The 21,125-nt window shown below is 37.3% G+C and overlaps 1 protein-coding gene across 4 annotated transcripts in view; it reads left to right on the top strand.

The window, feature by feature from the left end:
- LOC121967811 (calmodulin-binding transcription activator CBT-like) overlaps positions 1–21,125 on the top strand; it is an 81,011-nt gene that overhangs the window by 46,280 nt on the left and 13,606 nt on the right. For all 4 annotated transcript variants that reach the window (XM_042518300.1, XM_042518292.1, XM_042518288.1 and 1 more), the window contains one exon: positions 11,525–11,956. In XM_042518300.1, the coding sequence (XP_042374234.1) occupies positions 11,525–11,956 (432 nt within the window). The remainder of the gene's footprint in view (positions 1–11,524; positions 11,957–21,125) is intronic.

Genomic DNA, 21,125 nt, shown 5'->3' with positions numbered 1-21,125 from the left:
TTTCTCCACATCAACCCTATATTATTTGAACTTATCAAAACATTCAGACTTGCGGCGCATCAAATAAATGTATCCGTATCTTGAATAATCGTCTATAAAAGAGACAAAGTATTCATAACTATCTCTTGCCTGAATTGACATAGGACCACACAAATCAGAATGAACCAGTTCTAACACGTCTTTGGCTCTATATCCCTTGGCCTTAAAAGGTCTCTTGGCCATTTTACTTTCCAAGCAAGATTCACAGGTTAGAAAGTTTTCCAACTCTAATGAACCCAAGAGTCCATCAGCTATAAGCCTTTGAATCCTACTTAAGTTAATATAACCAAGCCTTAGATGCCAAAGATATGTTTGGTTCATTTTAGAAGGTTTCATTCTCTTATTAGAATTAGAAGATGTGTTATTAATTTTCATTTGTTACTTTGTGGAAGGAATTAGATTTAAAGTATATAAATTGCCAACCAATGCATCAGAACAGATAATAACCCTATTTTCTTTATAACCACATTGCTAGTAAAAGAAACAGAATATCCATCCAAATACAGTTTAGAAATTGAAATTAAATTCTTTCTGAAACTGGGTACATAAAGACAATTTCTTAAAACCAAACTTCTATTCTATCAAAAGATAAGTAGATGTCTCCCACTGCAACAGCCGCCACCTTAGTAGAACCCTTGCATAGTATTGTAGACATGATCAGTGGCTCCTGTATTTACACACCAGGTGCTGGTAGATAACACCGCTAAATATGTTTCAACTATTAGAGAATGAGATATACCTTTATTGTTACGATTCTACGAGACGATCGCCTTCGATATCGACACCGTCATAGATGAAACACTTGCCTTGACTTCTTCCGACTTTTGGTCCTGTTATTAGAGGTTTATTCACCTTCTTTAAACAACTGTTTCTTCTTCTTCTTGCCTTTTGACTTAGAAGTAGAACCATTTTAGATAGTGAATCAGCATATTATACCTTTGTAGTTACAAGTTCATGACGTATACTCCCTTTTGTTCATGTTATAGTTCAGGCGGAACTGCTCAAAACTTCTAGGTAGCGTTTGGAGAATAATATCGACTTGGGTTTCCCCATCGATTTCACTTCCAAGGACTTGTATTTCGTTCAGATAAGCCATCATCTTGAGAATATGATCCCTTACGGGTGTACTTCTTAATGCCTCTTGCCTATCAGTCCGACTCTAGTGTCCAAAGAGTTCTTTGAGATTGTTCATTATATCATAAGCAGTTGGTAAATCTTGATGTTAATGTTGCAATACATTTGACATTGAAGCCAAAATGTAACACCGCACCATCTCATCTGCTTTTACCCATTTCTTATGATACTCAATCTCCTCTAGAGTAGAATCACTGTTAGGTGTATCTGGGCATACCTCTGAGTACAAACTTATAGCTTTCAGCAGTTAAGACAATGTCCAGGTTTCTTTTCCAATCTATATAGTTGGGACCAGTAAGTCCGTTCTCTTTCAGTATAATGGCAGTGGGTTGAAAGTCATCCTAAGAATCACAAAATAAACTTTGGTCAAGACTCTAAATTTAGAATAATATTGATTTCTCAAACAATACTATTTTAAATTAACCAACACCTCAAAATACCGTGAATTTTGCATGCTACGTTAGTTTCAACGTATACAAATTCAACATTTGTAAGAGGAGGGTTTACCCATTAATTTTATTATCTAGTCATCCTAACTTTATGACAAATAAAATTAATAGTTGGTTTTCCTTTGGTCACACAAAACAATAGCAGTGACTCCGTTGGGGAGGATACTATTGAATGCGTCTAAGTGTATACCATTACTTGATACTTAGTCCATTAAATAGGATTGTGCCCCTTCAGTTGGAGAAGATCATACGCTCCTAAATAATTTCCTATAACCATTCATAAAGGAAGTTTGATCTAGTGATCCACACGCAAGCTTGTTACATCACTTACAAACCAGCAATGGAGATCGTGGAATTTATTTAAAAATCCCTCTCCCACTTAGTTATTTAAGGTGAGGAATTTTAACCTATGCTAGCATACATCACATGCACATACACATCACAGTAAATAAAAGCAATAAATATGGAAATTAATTTTCCAACTATTATGACTTCTTCTATCACTGTCCTTCACGTGCTTCCATTCCTAGGGATCATGCCGTCAGGTCCATCGAGCTTTCTTTTCCACTGCCCCTCTGGTCCTCCAATAGCTCTATGCCTCGCAAGGATACGATCCGCGACAAAAATAGAATTTTACATATATCGATCTTATATTCCATAAAAGAATGTACATGTAATCTAGATTAAAACAAAAATATAAAATCCTAATAACTAATACAGCTCCTGCTGTATTTAATATTACAATCATGCACACACAACAAAATGCCCTTGACATGTTCAAGGGTCCAATCACACACAATATCCCCTTAATATTAACATGGTATCAAAGTTATTTGAGAGGGAATTCATTTATGTTTAATCTGTTCCAATCTTGGATCCTATGTCTGTGCGTGTAGTAGCTTAAGGATTTTATATTTACCTAAAGAGTGCTCCAACAAAATGAATCTTTTGTGATGAAGGTTATGATTAGAAGTTCGACAAATAAAGAATCTAAATTTGGTTTTGTATTCTGTTAGAAGGGAACTTTATTTCCTGAATGAGCAAGAAGCATATAGTGGTGGCAAAGTCAAGTACAAAGTAAGAATATATAGTATGGCCTAACAATGTACAAGCTCATTCAGGCTCAGCATTTAATGATGTGGCAAAAGGCGAAATCGCTCGCCCCAGCGCCCCCGTCGCACCCGACCCCAGTGTTGGTTGGTTCTAGGAAGATCGTACCGGTTCTACTATACAAAAATTTTGTACAAGTGTCGAACCTTTCCTATACAACCTATTGTGTTCTTTAGAAATTAAATTAGGAATCGCAAATGGAACTTAACATTATTGATTCCAAATTTAATTTATCTGTTCTTAATAGTTTAGATTTGGATCACAAGTAGAACTTAACACTATTGATCCAAATCAACCTATGTTACAAATTCAATTAAATATCTATTTATAAAATCGATTCCCAAGACAAACATGGCGAGAAACATGACCTTCTTGGGTATGAGGACATCCACCACTGTCTCGACAAAACCTCTTAATGAAATTAAATATTTAATTTCCTAAAATAACATTAGGTTTAACCAAAAGGAATAATCGAATCACAAATTCGAAAAACAAACAAAAAAACACAACTTCGAAACAAATCCAAAACTCTAGAATCATATTCCTCTTGTGTTTGGAATTTGTACAAAGAAGAACTAGCATGATTCGGAAAATAATTACTAGTTATACCTCTTCTTTGTATGCTAATAACCTCGAGATCTTCTGCCGTATTCCTCGCCTTCTCTTGGATGTCGTGTGGGCGACGATCCTCCAAGATGAACACCACCCAAAGTCTTCTTCCTCCTCTAAAATCCGGCCACCACCACCACCACCACCACCACCACAAAGAAATAAGAGAGCAAGGGGAAAGGAGAGGGAGAGAGGGCCGGCCACAAGAGGGAGCACAAGCAAGAGAATAAGAATTGATTTCTCATGAGGTCTCCCCTCCCCTTCTTTTATATTACTTGCCCAAGGCAAATAAGGAAAAGATTTTTATAAAAATTAAAATCTTCCTCTTGTTTTTCCTTTTCCCCTTTCATTTTTCCTTTTGTTTCCCTTGATTGATTCAATCATTGATTGAATCATTGATTGGATGATTGGCCGACCCCTTGCTTGGACATCAAGCAAGGGTGGCCGGCCCTTTAAAGGAAGGAAATAATCTTGTAAAAAATTTTATAAACAAAAAAGGAAAACTCTTATAAAATTTTACAAGTTCTCTTTTAATTTCCTAATGTGGATGTTAAGAAAGGAAAGTTTTAAAAATTAAAACAAAGTTTTAAATTTTAAAGCTTCTCTTCTAAAATTTCCTTTTTTAACATGGTTACAAAAATAGAAAATTTTAAACTTAAAACTTCTCTTCCTTTTTTCTAAAAACCATGAGGATGGTAAAAAAGGAAAGTTTTTTTTTTTTTAAAACTTTTAAACTTTCTTTTAAACCTTGTGACCTAATTCAAATAAGCAAACTATTATATTTTAAAATCTCTCTTTTAAAACTTGTAGATATCTATAAAGAGAAGATTTTAAAAATTCAAAACACCCCTCCTAGTTTGAATTATATTGGTCGGCCCCTTCTTGCTTTGGCACCAAGCAAAGGGCCGACCCCTTTGTGAAGTAAGTGGCCGACCCCTATGGCTTGGTCACCAAACCATGGGCTGGCCCCCTCTTGAACACCAAGATGAGCTTTTCATGAGTGAATTTAAGGCTTCATTGAGGCTACGACAGGGACCTAGGGACCTAGAGGAGAAATTGGTTTTGACCTCTCATGAGCTCAAGTATCCCGTGTTCACCCCGAACACACAAATCAAGTTCATCAACTATAACTCATTCCCCTAGAGAGTTATTATTGCACTACTGCACTAATCCCAAATTACATTATGGGCTCCTTCTTATCATGAGTGTGTTAATCTCCCCGTGTTTAAGATATCGAATGCCCATTAATTTAATTGAGTTACTGACAACTCATTATAATTAATGTCTTAGTCCAAAAGTAGTACCACTCAACCTTATTGTCATGTCGGACTTTGTCCACCTGCAGGGTTTAACATGACAATTCTTATGAGCTCCTCTTGGGGACATTCTCAACCTAGATTACTAGGACACAGTTTCTTTATATAATCAACAATACACATTATAAGTAATATCATTTCCCAACTTATCGGGCCTATTGATTTATCGAGTTAAATCTCACCCTTTGATAAGTTAAAGAAATAAATACTAAATATATGTGCTTGTTATTATATTAGGATTAAGAGCACACACTTCCATAATAACTAAGGTCTTGTTCTTTTATTAAGTCAGTATAAAAAGAACTTACCTTAAATGGTTTTACTCAATACACTCAGAGTGTACTAGTGTAATTTATTAGTCAAGATAAACTAATACTTAATTACACTACGACTATTCCAATGGTTTGTTCCTTCTCATATTAATCGTGAGCAACTGTTTATAATTTATAAAGGACTGATAACATGATCTTCTATGTGTGACACCACACATCATGTTATCTACAATATAAATTAATTGAACAATTACACTTAACAAATAAATGTAGTCATTTGACCAATGTGATTTTTTTATTTCAAAAATAAATGTTTACAAAAGCTAGGCTTTTAGTATACACTCTAACACCCAAGCTATCACGAGGGAGGTAAATCACGACAGTCGAGAGGGCAAGTGGTGGTGGGGTGAGTTGCACAAGGTCCGTGAATTTATGCCCCGACAGTCCTACGATTCGATCCCGCGACCTCATGTGGCAATGCTCAGCATTTAATGATGGAGCTAGTCAATGATGCTTTTGTGTGACCATCAAATTGCAATGCATATAACTTTGCATCATGTGTTTCATGAAAGGAAAAAGCATATAAAGATTTACTGTCACTTTATCAAATAGAAAACATAATAAAATGATTTCATCACTTCTTTTATTAGATTTGATGATCAGTTAGTAGATTTGCAGTTCAAATTATTAAGACGACATAGAGTTGAATATATCTATAACAAGCTAGATTTATACAATCTATTATTGCTACAGAGCAGTTTAAATATGTAATGAGTGAGGGTGTTATTTGTAATATTCCCTATTGATTAATGAGAAATAATTAATAAAATATAGAGCGTATATTTCATCCATTATAATTTGCTAACAACAGGGATTCAATAAAGTCTATGAGATATTCTTACAAATGGTTTATGGTGGTGAGGACAAAAAACCGGAGTAGTATTACAGTGTAACGATGCATAAGATAACAAATTAAAAAATGTGGATGCAAGGTATCACACTTGCAATTGTCATTGCGAAAAGCAATTCAAATTTCTAAATTGCACATGGGGTTCTCCAACGACATCAGGCTACTCAAGGATACAAGGATAGAAGAGTTTCTAAAACTTCCTATGCATGTTCACATCACCCTAGAGCAATGAATCCGTAGTGATAGGAGGTATGTGAAATTCAACAGGAGTTAGAAAATAAGTGTTAAACCCTTGATACATTCTATCCCATGGTCAAGATGACCAGAATCTCTCTATTGTTCTCCCTCTATTCGTCGCCCTGGCAATTATCTTTCACTAAAGCTTTATCAACGTGGCATCAAGAATGCTATCCTTTACGGTGATTTCTCTTGTCTATGGAGCAGCCTCTTGAGTTTGTTACTTAAGGGAGGTTGCCTCTCATTTGTAAGTTGAAGAAATAATTGTGTGAGCTGAAACAATCTTTGAGGATTGTATAAGCGGAAACAATCTTTGCAGTTGATTTGGCAAATTTAGCTATGCTATTCTTCAGTATGATATGCTTAGGAGTGTTGTTAGCCATTCAGTATTCTATCTCAGTTCTTCATTAGGGAAAGGTAGCTTGCATATTTTCTACGTGGATGAAATTATGATAACTAGCAATGACTCCATTGAGATCCTGATTGAAAAATTATCGACATCAATACTTAAACAACAACAACAACAACAACAACCAAGCCTTTTCCCACTAGGTGGGGTGGGCTGTATGAATCCTTTTACGCCATTGAGTCCTATCTCCTATTATATCATTATCTATATTTAAATAAATTTTATCTTGTTTTATTGTTGCCAACCAAGTCTTTTTTGGTCGTCCTCTTCCTCGTTTGATATACATGTTTATCATAGTTTCACATCGCCTAACTGGAGCATTTATTGGTCGTCTAAGTACATGTCCGTACCATCTTAAACGTGTCTCTCGGAGTTTGTCCTCAATAGATGCAACTCCGACTTTCTCTCTAATGCTCTCATTCCTTATTTTGTCCATCTTCGTATGTCTACACATCCACCTTAACATCCTCATCTCTGCAACTCTCATCTTATGCTCATGTAGTTCAACATTCACCTCCATATAACATAGCAGGTTTAATTGCGGTTTCATAGAACTTTTTAAGTTTAAGAGGTACTTACGGTCACATAAAACACTCGACGCTCCCCTCCATTTCACTCACGTCTCTCTCAATCCCTCCATCATTTTGTAAAAATGATCCTAAATATTTAAATCTCTCGGTTCCGGGCAACTCGTCCTCTCCTATCTTAACAATTGTTTCATTACTTCTAATATTGCTAAACTTAAATTCCATATATTCTGTCTTTAATCTACTAAGCTTAAAACCTTTCCCTTCTAGTGTTTCCCTCCAAAATTCTAGCTTAGCATTTACTCCTTCACGTGTCTCATCTTCCAAAATAATATCATCTGCAAACAACATGCACCACGGTACTGTGTCTTGAATGTGCGCAGTGAGTTCGTCCATAATTAGTGTAAAAAGATAGGGACTTAGGGCTGATCCTTGATGTAACTCTATCTTTATTGGAAATGCTTCAGTTACTCCGCCTGAAGTCTTTACTTTGGTCGTTACATCCTCATACATATCTTTAATTAGTTCAATATATGTTACGCTAACACCTCTCTTTTCTAAAATTCTCCATATAATTTCTCTTGGGACTTTATCATAAGTTTTTTCTAAGTCAATGAATACTATGTGTAGATCTTGTTTTTGCTCCCGATATTTTTCAATTAATTGTCTAAGGAGATGTATAGCTTCTATTGTCGACCTTCTAGGCATGAACCCAAATTGATTTTCTGTCACTGTGGTCTCCTTAATCTTTTCTCTATTATTTTTTCCCAAAGTTTCATAGTATGACTCATTAGTTTAATACCCCTATAGTTTGCACAATTTTGTATGTCTCCCTTGTCCTTATATAAGGGAACTAGAGTACTTATCCTCCATTGATCAGACATTCTTTTTGTTTTCATTATCATGTTAAATAATTCTGTAAGGCATTCAATACCTTGTTTCCCTAAGCACTTCCATACCTCTATCGAAATATCATCTGGTCCAACGACTTTTCCATTGTGCATCTCATTTAAAGTTTGAATTCTACGATAAAAATTAAAATTTCTATGCTCATTTGACCTAATTAAATTACCTAAGTTAAGTTGATCACCTAAACCTTCATTAAAAAGTTAATGAAAATACCTCTTCCACCGCTCTTTTATTTTTCCATCATTTACTAATACCCTATTACATTTATCTTTAATACATTTTATTTGGTTAAAATCTCTTGTTTTCCTTTCTCTCACTTTAGCTATTCTATAAATGTCTCTTTTCTTTTCTTTTGTATCCAATTTTTGATATAAACGTTCAAAAGTTTCATTTTTTGCTTCACTCATTACTTTCTTAGCTTCTTTCTCGGCTATTGTATATTTTTTTAAGTTTTCCTCATTCTTACAAATATATAATTCCTTATAAGCTATTCGTTTTTCCTTCACTTTCTCTTGTACTTTCTCATTCCACCACCAAGATTCTTTACTTAATGGTGCATGTCCCTTTGACTCACCGAGTACACTCTTAGCTACTATTTTCAACTTTGATACCATTTTATCCCATGTTGTATTAGAGTCATCGTATATTTCACCTAATGCTTGTACTCCTACCTTCTCCTTGAATATATTTTGCTTCTCATCTTTTAACTTCCACCACTTAATTTTAGGAATCGTATATATTTTCTTTTTATTGATATTATGCTTGAGACATATATCCATCACTACTAACCTATATTGGGTAGTTAAGTTTTCTCCAGGGATGATCTTACAATCTTTACAAATCTTTCTATCCTTCTTCCTAACCATAAGAAAGTCAATTTGCAATTTATTATTCCCATTTTTGAACATAACTAAGTGTTCTTCTCTTTTCTTAAAAAAACATATTGGCTAATATAAGATCATATGATAGCAAAATCTAATATAGTTTTCCTTTCCTCATTTCTTGTTCCAAACCCATAACTCTCATATACCCTCTCATATTCTTCATTTTTCACTCCGACATGTCCATTTAGATCACCTCCTATTAAAATCATTTCATTTGGTGGAATATTTTGTAATATTTCATCTAAGTCCTCCCAAAACCTTGATTTGGTAGCTTCATCTAATCCTACTTGTGGTGCATATACGCTAATTATGTTCATAGTTTCCTTCGCCACTATTATCTTAAGGGCTATAATTCTATCCCTTTTCTAACTACTCCTACAACTTCATCCTTTAACAAACTATCTACAATGATGTCCACTCCATTTTTTGCTTTACTCTTTCCAGTGTACCATAACTTAAAACCCGAGTTCTATATCATCTTTGCCTTCTCGCCTATCCATTTTGTCTCTTGTACACACAAAATACTAATTTTTCTCCTAATCATCATATCTACTGCCTCTATTGATTTACCAGTGAGAGTTCCTATATTCCATGTTCCAAATCTTAGATTATTAGTTTTTCTATTATATTTGTTCTTATCTAACCTATGATGTGAGAACTTTTGCCTATTTAACACTACACCCAAGTTCTCATGGAGATGTAGCGGTCCTTGCTGAGACGTTACAGTCGGACCTGTAACGCAAACTCTTGCATATTTATCACTACACCCGAGTTCTGGAGATGTAACGGTCCTTGCCGAGACGTTATAGTCGGACCCTGCAACGCGTTCCTTCTGGGGAACAATCTAGCATTAACACAATAGTTTAATGGATTCATTCATTGAATATTTGCCATAGTTTGACGCTGGCTGGCAACCTAACGCAACCCTCCTCCTTTATCGGGCTTGGGACCGGCCATGACCAGTCATCATGGGCGGAGTTAAACAACAATCTTTGAAGTTGATTTGGCAAATTTAGCTATGCTATTCTTCAGTATGATATGCTTAGGAGTGTTGCTAGCCATTCAGTATTCTATCTCAGTTCTTCATTAGGGAAAGGTAGCTTGTATATTTTCTACGTGGATGAAATTATGATAACTAGCAATGACTCCATTGAGATCCTGATTGAAAAATTATCGACATCAATACTTAAACGATGCAAGTATATCATTGGTATAGAGGATGCTCGCTCGAAGAGAGATATTTATATTTCACAATGGAAGTATCTACTTGGCATACTCAAAGAATTTGGTATGTTAGAGACTAAACCAATTGACACACCCATGGATCCTAATGTCAAAATAGTAGTGGAACTAGAGGAGCTACCAAATGATCAAGTGAAATGTAAGAAACTGCTAGGATAAATGAAGTATCTTACAGTTACTGGATGTGACATATCCTTTGTCGTTTATGTCATGACTACTGGGTAGTAACCTTGAGTATCCTACAATAGCTTAAAAGTGCTCCTGATAAGTGCTCCATAATCAGGGGCACTAATGCTGGGTAGTTCTCCCAAACACAAGTGCTCTATGCTTGACTATCATGTTTTGTTAGGAAGGAATTTGATTTTGTAGAAAAGTATACGTTGTAGCTAGAGTTAGTGCAGAGACAAATTATAGGGTCATCACTCTCACAATATGAGTTTAGTTGGGGGTAAATAGTTGATGACAAAGCTGTACTCCACTACAAAGCCAATGAAGCTTCAATACAATAATCAAGTTGTCATGCACGTAACATTGACTATGTATTTAATAAAAGAACAAAACACATTGTAATGATTAGGGAGAAAGTCTAATTAAATGAGATCATTATTTTATTTGATAGTTCCAACGATCAAGTAGCTCATCTGTCGACCAAATGGAAGTTTTCCTAGAGATGGATGGTCTATATAGCCTTATTTTCCCTTTTTGGTGGAGGAAACTTGATATCTTGGATGAGCAAGAGGCCAGTGTAGTTGCCAAGTCAAATGTAGCAGTAAGATACGAGACCATGATTCTTACCTTGTGAGCTTAATTAGCTCAAACAAAGCAATTGATGATTTAGTTGGTGGTGCCCCGCCTGAGCCCATGCCATTGTATCAAGATAATTAGATACTCATGCGCGTTGCTTGACTCGTCTTTCACAAGAGATCGGTGGAGAGGAAAAACTTTATCTTTTATATATTTCAAGGCTGAGTACAATGGATCCTTCCTGCGACCTACATGGCGGGAGCTTCGTGCACCTGGCTATCATTTTTTTTATATTTCAAGGATTTTTTTTATTATTTTGTTTATATATTAAAATTTATTATTTCTAACAAGAGCAAAACATAAAAAAGATCAAATGACACATAAAGATCAATTAGCATTTTTTAGGGAAAAATTACAATACAAGTGAACAATTAACATATTTTCTGACTGTCTTTGAGGCTACCTATGTTTTTGTGTGTTAAGCTATGGTTTTATATTAATTTTGAACCAATTTGAGGGGGACCATGTTCAGGGAATAACAACATTGTTTGAGAGCAATTTTGCGCAAGGATGGTGCAAATAGTTCTTAGAAATGATTTCGAAGGAATATTTTGCATTTCTGTATCTTGGGCAAAACAAGTGATAAGTTGTCTGTCTTTCTAGAAATTTTGGCTCTCTTTTTTTTTTCCTGCATGTTTGTTAAAAATAGGTTACTAATTTTAGTTCCTTACAGTGCTTTATTCCATCTAATGGTGTGCCTGGAAGATTATCTTCCACATTACCATTGAATGCTACATCTGGTGGTGATGATTATTCTGTTGAACAATCAATTAGTGACTTCCTTCATCTGGGAAATGGCCAAGATATCACTGCAGCGTCTTTAGGGGCAGAGAAACTGAATTATGATGCAGAAGTATACGATTGGGATGCTTTAGCTTGCAGTAGAAAAACACCTACTTTTAGTGACACTGGTCTCGTTAGTCAGAACAGTTTTGGATGCTGGAATGTAAATAGTGATTCTCTTGTCTTGCTAGAAGATTTTCAGATTCAGGTTCCATGTACGGTGGACGGTGAAGCTAATTCAGTGACCACAATGATGGGGGATCCTATTTTCAATATAACTGAAATCTCACCTGGTTGGTCTTATTCTACAGAGGAAACAAAGGTATTATTATTATTTGTCCAGACACTTTCTTTCTGAGTAAACTATTATCTGCATGCGCATCATTTGCCTTTGATTATTAGCACATGACACAGGCTTTTTTTCCTGAAAGGTTCCACCGTTGGTATATTAATTATGGATTAAGTTAATAATGCTTACAGGTTCATGCAAAGACTCTAAGCGTAACCATAGAGCCAGATCCAAGTCAAAAACAGAGGTTGATAAAGGAAAGAAAAATAGTTATAAAATAGAAAGAGCCTTACTGCACTCTATGGATTGAGGGTAGCTTAGTATTTCAAGAGACACTTGCATTAGCTTCCTGAAATCACTTATGCACACTTGTCATCCATTCAAAGACTGGATGTCTATAGCAAAATATTTTGTATTAGCCTAAGCTTAAGCAATCTTCTTTCTTTATGGGGAGCCCTTGGGATCCCCATAAAGACCTTCATGGGGCCAGAAGATGATCATGTTAGAGTAAGTAAAGCTGCCTTTAAAAATTTGATGATTTTTTTTTTCATCCAAACTATCCGTAACCAAGCCTGACAAAGTGATGAAGAACAATTTATTGTGGCAGTAACCCTTTGAGGAAGTAATTCAAACTCTCTTCAAGAGATTTCTCCTGAAAAACCCAAGGAATAACCAGCCTTCAGAACTAACGTGCCAGAATTTCACTAAGCAGAGTTAGTTTTAATCTCTAGATTGCTGAAACTGCAGAAGCGGTTATCCACTTGAATTCCTTTCCTGAACAAAACCTCTTTTTATGTTAACTCATACCGAGTAAGCCAAATAATAATTTTAATCTTATTGGTTTGGAAAGCTTGCTAAATGGAGTCAATGATTGGATTATTGACACCATTGAACTTCAGTATTTTGTAGGCACCTCCTCTAGTAATTGTCTTCCTTGTCAGTTATCAGACCAACCTTCAAGACCACAAATAGTTCACAGAGCTCCTTGTAATGTCCCCATGAAATAGTATATTAAAGTGGAGAATGCTTGAGGGTGCAATGCATCCCTATCGTGCATACAAGAAGGTGATTCGTGTGGAGACTTCAAACAATGTGGCTAGTGAGATTATTTGAAACTCCTTATTGCGATCCAATAATTGCATGTGAAAGCGTGTCATGGTAGCCAGTCATGTGGCAATGATCACGCACAAGGTGATAACTTTAAAGCAAGCAACACATAATGGGGGAGAGGGGATAACATTGTAGAGGAAAAGGATCAAATGGCTCTTAAATAACCCTAACAAACCTTGACCTTGATACCTAATCCCTCTCAACTGGTTTAGTTTGGTTTAATATGGATCAACATTCAAAGTCTCAAGCAATGTCGGAGTTTTGGTCTTTGATGGGAATGATATTGTTTAAGTATCATGTCAATGTTTCGATGTAGTGCCGATAATGAATTTGAGGCAATAGGAGGAAGGAGAGGAGGAAGGAGATGTAGAAAAAAAACGAAGATAAACAACTATACAATTAAATTTAGACTTTGAGAAAATCATGTGCATATTCTATTATTTGCAAGTTCTAGATCCTTATTCCTTCCGAGTTGCAACTTCAAAATGAGAAAGTAATTTAATAATTTTCTAGACCAACATTCAAGGAAAATGTAGATGTTGCATATTATTATTTGTGTATATCTATATATATTAGCTTAATTACAGTTTTCTAAGATAGATTCTTTCCTAAGATAGATTACTAGTTTTGTATATAAATATATCTCACTCTTCACTAAACCCAGATAACATGGTGATATGGGTTATGATAAGCCGACCTGTCGGATGACGTGGGAGTTAGGGTCAAGAGAGAAAGGAGAGGATTATAGTTGGGTGAATATATGATTTAGGGTAAAGACCGACCAAATAAAAAGTTTTTGTAGGCGCTCGGCTGGACAAAGTCCGACTGAGCTTAAGGGCACTTAGTCTTATAAAGCCTTTAGTATATTATCGGCCGAGCGAATGCCAAGCGAGCAACAATGTGCTTATATGCGCTCGACCAGACAAAGCCCGACTAAGCTTAAGGGAACTTAGTCTTATAAAACCTTTAGTGTATTACCGACCGAGCAAAGGCCGAGTGAACACCAATGTACTTATATGCGCTCAGCCGGACAAAACCTGACTGAGCTTAAAGTCACTTAGCCTTACATAACCTTTACTATATCACCGGACAAGTGAAGGCCAAGCGATCACTAATGTGCTTATATACGCTTGACCGGACAAAGCCTGACTGAGCTTAAGGACACTTAATCTTACACAGTCTTTAGTATATTACCGACCGAGTGGAGTTCGAGCGAGCACCAATATTCTTATATGCGCTCGACCCGACTGAGCTTAAATGCACTTAGCTTTATACAACCTTTAGTATATTACCGGCTGCCCCTAGGGCGTAGCGCAGACGGTGGGCGCATGGTATCTCTAACGTAATGGTCAGGGGTCGATTCTCAGGAACTGACAACCTGGGGTTTACCCCGCCATGCGTCTATGGCCTGTGTACCTGCATGAATCTCCCTCCATATCCGTGGGGCCGACACTAGGGGGCCGCTAAGGTAGCGGATCTACCTTTTTTTAGTATATTACCGGTCAAGTGAAGGCTGAGCGAGCACCAATGTGCTTATATGCGCTCGATCGGACAAAGTCCGACTGAGCTTAAAGACACTTAGCTTTATACAACCTTTAGTATATTATCGGCCGAGCGAAGGCCGAGCGAGTACCAATGTGCTTATATGCACCCGACTGGACAGAGCCCGATCGAGTTTTAGGGCACTTGGCCTTATAACGCATATACTACATTATGGACGGAAACATGCTTAATAGAAGGTATTATCAATATATATACGATCGACTTGAATAACCGATCAAGAGATGCTTAACAGAAGGTATTTTCAATATATATACGAACGGCTTGAACGATCGGTCAAGATATGCTTAACTGAAGGTATTCTCAATATATATACGGTCGACTTGATTGACCGACCGAAACATGCTTAACAGAAGATATTCTCAATATATATACGACCGACTTGAGTGATCGACCGAGATATGCTTAATAGAAGGTACTCTTAATATATACACGACCGGTTTGAATGACCGACCAGGACATGTTTAACAGAAGATGATATACAAGTAGGAGACAATTTTATGATAGCTTAGTGAATTTGGCGGGAAATATTCTCCAGAAGCTTCTTTAGTTATGGGAATATATTCCTATTTACACATCATTAGGAATATGAGTCATAAACGACAAAAGAGGTATATTCGGGTAAAAAAGATTCCTTAAAGGATTATTGCATGAAGCCTAAAAGGTGATTTCATCTTTTAACAAACTCTAATAAACCGGGGACCATCTCATGACTACGGAGGTTATATGAGATAGTATAAAAAGGGGGATCCTTTCCATTGGTAAGGTATGCAAACTCTAGCATCTAAAACTCTGTTTCTAAGTACTTTCATTACTATACTTCTTCTTCTTCTTCCACCTTCGAGAGAGGAATTGACTTGAGCGTCGGATGGCTTAGCCAAGGATCCCCATCCCGGTCTTAGGTCACTAACGCTTTGTTGGATCGTCTTGCGCAGGATCATTGAGAAGCTCTTTCGGATCTTCAGGAGTTCATCATCTTTGAGACCCCCATTCACCGGAGCCAGCGCACCAGCTCATAGATTTCAGACATGATCAAATTTGGCGCTGTCTGTGGGAAACTTCACCTGGATCTGAAGCTACGAGATGGGAGAAGATGGAAAACCCAATACCGTTACTCTGAGACAGGAAGATCATTGAGTTACTCATCAATGCGAGGGTGCAGAAGCTGTTACAACAACAATAACAGGCTAAAACTGGTGGTACGTTGTCTGTAGCATCACATCCGGTAATATCAACAACTGTTCACCAGAGGGAAAGAGGGATCGAGGGGGACTTGCTTACTCCCTGTCCCTCTCTCTCCAACTCGATACCCTCGAGCATTTTTCCGTACACCTCTTGAACATGGGGGACGAAAGACAATTCAGAAATTTGATGGAGAGACACCTGTAAGGGATAAACGAAAAGGGAGATCGTAGCCCGCGATAGTTCTCCTAAGGGATGAACTTACTGCAGTAGCTTGGCGGTTGTGGTCATCAACACGTTCAGAGATGGTGCGCCCTCTCATATGTGCTTGTGAATGCATCCATCACTCAGTTAGTGCACCTTTCAGTTGAAGTATCTTACATGAGGGAGGAATAGGTGTCTGGCCAAGCTGGGATGATAATCTATGAGATTATTTAAAAAGGATGGAGGAGCTGGTGAAAGTTGTGGGTTGTGAAGAAGCAGAAGGAAGTTCAGGAGTTGCCAAGGAAACCTGTGAAGATGGATCAGGAGGTGTAGGGCTGATCGATTAAGGATCTTGTTCAATTGGCGTTTCGATGGGCTCAGGAATAACGGATCTCCTGCAAGGGGTTCTTTTGGCACCGGGCCTAGTGGGAGAAGAAGTTAAAGCCTGAAGAAGGGGCGATGAAGTTACAGGGACAGTTGGTGCCGTCTCGAGTGAAAGAACAACTGGAGGAATGACACGAGACATAGGGATGAGAAGCCCCGATCTCATCATATTGAGTGTAGAACAGGAATGAGCATGTGTAGGAGCAGGTTCCTTACCTCTGGTATAGGAGATTTCGGAGAGAGTAATAGGAATCTGCTCAAAAGTAGCTATGGTGGAGATAAGTGGACATGGGATTGAGGTACGAGGTCTCTTATGCTTTACAACGAAGGGATCTTCCTGTTCGGGTAAGTTGGAGGATTCCTTGGGTCGTGCAACTGGAGGTAGTAAATCAAGAGAAGAGGAAGGATGATTAAGACGGTGATCTCTTAATAAATCTTCCCCCGTTCTAGTCAAGACTACTCTTGTTAGGCGAGTATTTCTGTACATGAAAACGGGAAGGATAGCATCGACTAGAGAAAAGAGAAACTCATGTTAGGAATAATATAAAAATGACAAAAACTATATATAAGGAGAATAAATTTATTGAAGGAGACGTATAATTCTGTGTTGGCTGGGCTGAGACCAAAAGCAAACAATAAACCTTCTACGATTAATATAGGCAGGTTAACTTTGCGCATTTCAATTTTCCCATGGAAGAGCGAAAAACAAGATCTTTAAAATATCGTCTAAGTGGGGAATAGGGAGAATGTTTTGCTGCCAGGTTATCGGATACGGCGAAGGAGAAGGAAGGTGTATGAAAAAAAAACTGTCCCTCCATTCTCCTTGGGATGGAATTCTATTGAATAGAGTGACTTTAGGGCGTGACTGAAATTTAAATAAGCTATCTTCCACTTGACGAGGAATGAAGAAATGATGGAACAGGCGAGGAGATAAAGGAAAATCAAGTAAGCGAGAAACAACAACAAAACCAACCATATTAGAGAATGATTGAGGAATGAGTTGATGTAGGGGAAGGTCAAAATATCTACTAACATCAACAAAAAAAAAGGGTGAATGGGAAATCTAAAACCCGATAAGACCTGTTCCTAGAAGATTGCCATGCTCTCTGAAGGAGGGAGGTGAGGACGATCCTTTGAATTAGGGAGGGCTAGGTATGGGGGAAAATCATAGTTCCATTGGAGCTTATAGGCCTCTTGTATAATAAATCTGGAAGAACATTGAGTGTACCACTCGTCGGATATTGACATTGTTAGAAGAAGAGATTAGTAAGGACGAGAAGAAAAACTAGTAAGAGGCGAAGAATAAGAAATAGACAAACTGGAGGAAGAAGATGAGGTGTTAGGGATTTTTCTCTTTTTTCTCTTTAAAAACCTTAGCAAAGTATCGAAAAAGGTATTTTAAGTAGGAGCGTTAGATCGAGATGATAAAAAAAGCGGGGTCAAGGGGGAACCGTTGGATGGATTGATAAGGCGACGGATATAATAAGATGGATACACTTAGGACGTCAGAGACATATGTGTCGCCAATAGGAAAACGGTATCGACAATCGATATAAAAGGTTATGTTTCCAAGATATTAGAGTCATTACTAAGATTAGACTTAAAAGTTCCAAGATCCCAAGGAAGGCTAAGTATTTATAATATAGAACATGAGTCATATGTTTTTCATATTATAAACTCGGTCAGCTATAATAAGCAGATCGGGTCTTAAGGCTAGTTCAAAATATATATGTATGTATAAACTCGGTTAGCTATTATGAGCTGATTGAATCTTAAGGCTATGCCAATATATATATATATATATACTTGGTTAGCCACTAAGGGCCGGTCGAGTATTAAATCTGAGCGAAAATGAATGTAGAAGTAAGCGAACTCGATCGGCTGATAGAAGTCGGGCGAAGGTTACAATCGGGAAATAATAGGTATGAATTAAAATAAGAGTGATCCTCCTGTAGAAGACTAATGAATAATAAATCTAAAGAAAGTGGAGCAAATCCGAGTTAATGTTAAAAGCTTAAGGAACACCAATTCTGGTTAAAACAAGTATTAACTTAATGTATTAATAATAGAATCAAATCAACTGCAGAAAAAATCAACATAACCTCATCTAAGTATACAAATTTCCATGTACTTAATAAATAAAGTTAAAGACAAATTGTGCAAATATTTGAAACATCATAGGAAAAGGTTAACACTTAAAGCTGTTAAGAAAGATTTTTCGTTACAAAGATACGTTGAGGATTATAATAGTTTAGGAAATAAATTAGGAGCGCGAAGATTGATCTCTGATTGAACTTGAGATTCAAAGTTTTCTGAAGTTTTCTATTGACTTAGGTTTTTCGATTCAACCTCAAATAGTCTGCGGGTCTCTTGTAACTGTGCAGACAACTCATATATCTCTTTAGAAGCTTGAAAAGAAGATGCTTCAAGGGCTTGTTGCCTCAACGTATCATTCTCTGGAGCCGAGTCATGTAGTTGACGGACCACACTCATATTAGTGACCCAGCGCTATAGAGTGGAAAGTTAATAATAAAGTGCATTAATGAGAAAATAATTGAACGAAGAACATCTTACCTTAGTTTTTTCGAAAGAAAATTTATCTGTCAACTCAACGGAAGTGAGCTTCTCAAGCTGACGACGAGTGTCTGCCCAAACTATTGTTAAAGAACCTCCCAATAGTATTGGAAGGGTAGAAGAAGGTGTGGATGAGGATGATAAGGAAGTGTGCAGTGAGGGTGGAGAGAAGAGAAGAAAAGGAGGTTTCTGAGTTTATTGGAAAGGTAATGGGATTTGTTCCACAAAGGTCTCAGCATCCGGACTAGTACCCTGAGTCGGGAGGTCCCCTTGAGGCGGGATAGATGGTGAGGCAAGAATAGGATATAAGAATGATAAGGTGGGTTCAGGAGAAGTAGTTTGAACATCTCCTTGGGCCATATCTTCTGGAACATAAATGATATGTCTCTTGGGGAAGGGTGTTAGGGGCAGTCTACGCCCCAGACGTTTTCCTTTAGGAGTAGCTTCTTGCACTTGTTCTTGTATTTCCATAGGAGTAGTTTCCGGCAATATGGGGGAATTTGGAGATGTTTCCCTCAGAATGGTTTGTGAGCTAGAGGCAGCCGCTTGTTGGATGGAGGGTTCAGGCAAAGGAACAGTAGAAGGTTGATCTCACTTGGCATTCAGCTCGGCATTAAGTTCTTGTTCTTTGGCCAAGAACGCCCCCTCTTCTAGAGTAATTTCCTTGTCAACCAAGGTTTCAAACACAACATCCACTATAACAAATAAAGAGTATTTTAGTTGGTAAAAAAGTAATGGTGAAGATATTGTAATTTCTTTTGAACAGGGTTTAGACCAAAAAGGTATAAAAGGTCGCTACGTATTCATTTGTGAATGTAAAAACGATGACCAAGTATTCTAGTAGAGTAATCGGTGAAGGTTGATTGTTGATGTTCTTTTATATCAAGAAGAGGGGGGAAAGAAGATCGCCATGCAGTAGACCATGTGGCGGGTTTAGGAAATCTTATGAAGAAGAATCGTGACTTCCAATCCTTATTGGATGAAAACATTTTTTCAAAGAAAACCATCTTCGGACGAGATTGGAAAAAAAATACTCTTAGCTCCGATTTTTTGGGATAGGAGAACATGAAGAAATTTTGGGGAGTAGGAGGAATACTTGAAGAGGCGAAACAACATGTACAACCCACATAGATATCGAAAAGCATTTGAGGCGAATTGTTGCAAAGGAATACCAAAATACTGACTTATCTCCGCTAAGAATGGAGGAATAGGAAACATAAATCCGTTACTAGTTGATCCTTAAAGAAAGTAATATAGTTATCAGGGGGAGATGACGATAAGCATCAGGTTGCAGAACCTTAATACGATACTCCTTAGGGATCTCATACTGGAAATGAATGGAAGTTCTATCGGTACTACTAAAGGATAAATGAGTTTGAGCGTACCAAGGAACTAGTGATTCCTCAGTTATGGCAAAAAATAGAAGTACTGTAGGGATAAGCGACTTACTAGGTCCTTAAGGAAGGGAGGTAGCAAAAGAAGGTCAAGGAAAACGAAGGAGCGCCGAGTGTTGGAGAGAGTCGAGAGAGAGAATCGCCAGGAAGTGAGTCGAGGAAGACGAAGAGTAAAGAAATAAAAAGACTTAGGGTTTTGGAGTGGTATAACTAATAAGGATCGTCGTTGAATTAAAATGGCTCGTGATAGGAGAGTCGTTGATCTGCTAGGGAAATATGTGATAGGACGCTGATAAAAAAGCATGTTAATGGTTGTTTCAAGAAATAGAAGAAAATGCTACGTGGCGCTCACCCATAAAGAAACATTTATGATGAACAGGACAGACCAAATCATAGGCTGAGGCGTCATATCTTCGAGCGCTCCAACATTCTCTTTCCGTTGAAGGACCATTTACCGACAGGACAATTTTGAAAAGTCGCTCAACTATCAAGGCATAATTAAGAGAAAAAAGAAAAGAGTATAAAATAATGAGTTAGACGAGTAAAGCAAATAAATTAAATCAAAACCCATGTCTAGTTAGTCGGCTACACCTCCTTCGACTAGACTTGAAGGGAAGGTTAGTGATATGGGTTATGATAAGTCGGTCTATCGAATGATGTGGGGGTTAGGGTCGAGAGAGAAAGGAGAGGCCCATAGTTGGATGAATATATAATTAATAGGGTAATGACTGACCAAATAAAAGGTTTTTGTAGGCGCTCAGTTGGGCAAAGTCTGACTGAGCTTAAGGGCACTT

The sequence above is a fragment of the Zingiber officinale genome, chromosome 1B, assembly GCF_018446385.1.
Source record: "Zingiber officinale cultivar Zhangliang chromosome 1B, Zo_v1.1, whole genome shotgun sequence".
NCBI classification, from domain to species: Eukaryota; Viridiplantae; Streptophyta; class Magnoliopsida; order Zingiberales; family Zingiberaceae; genus Zingiber; species Zingiber officinale.
This window is presented reverse-complemented; position numbering and strand designations above follow the sequence as displayed.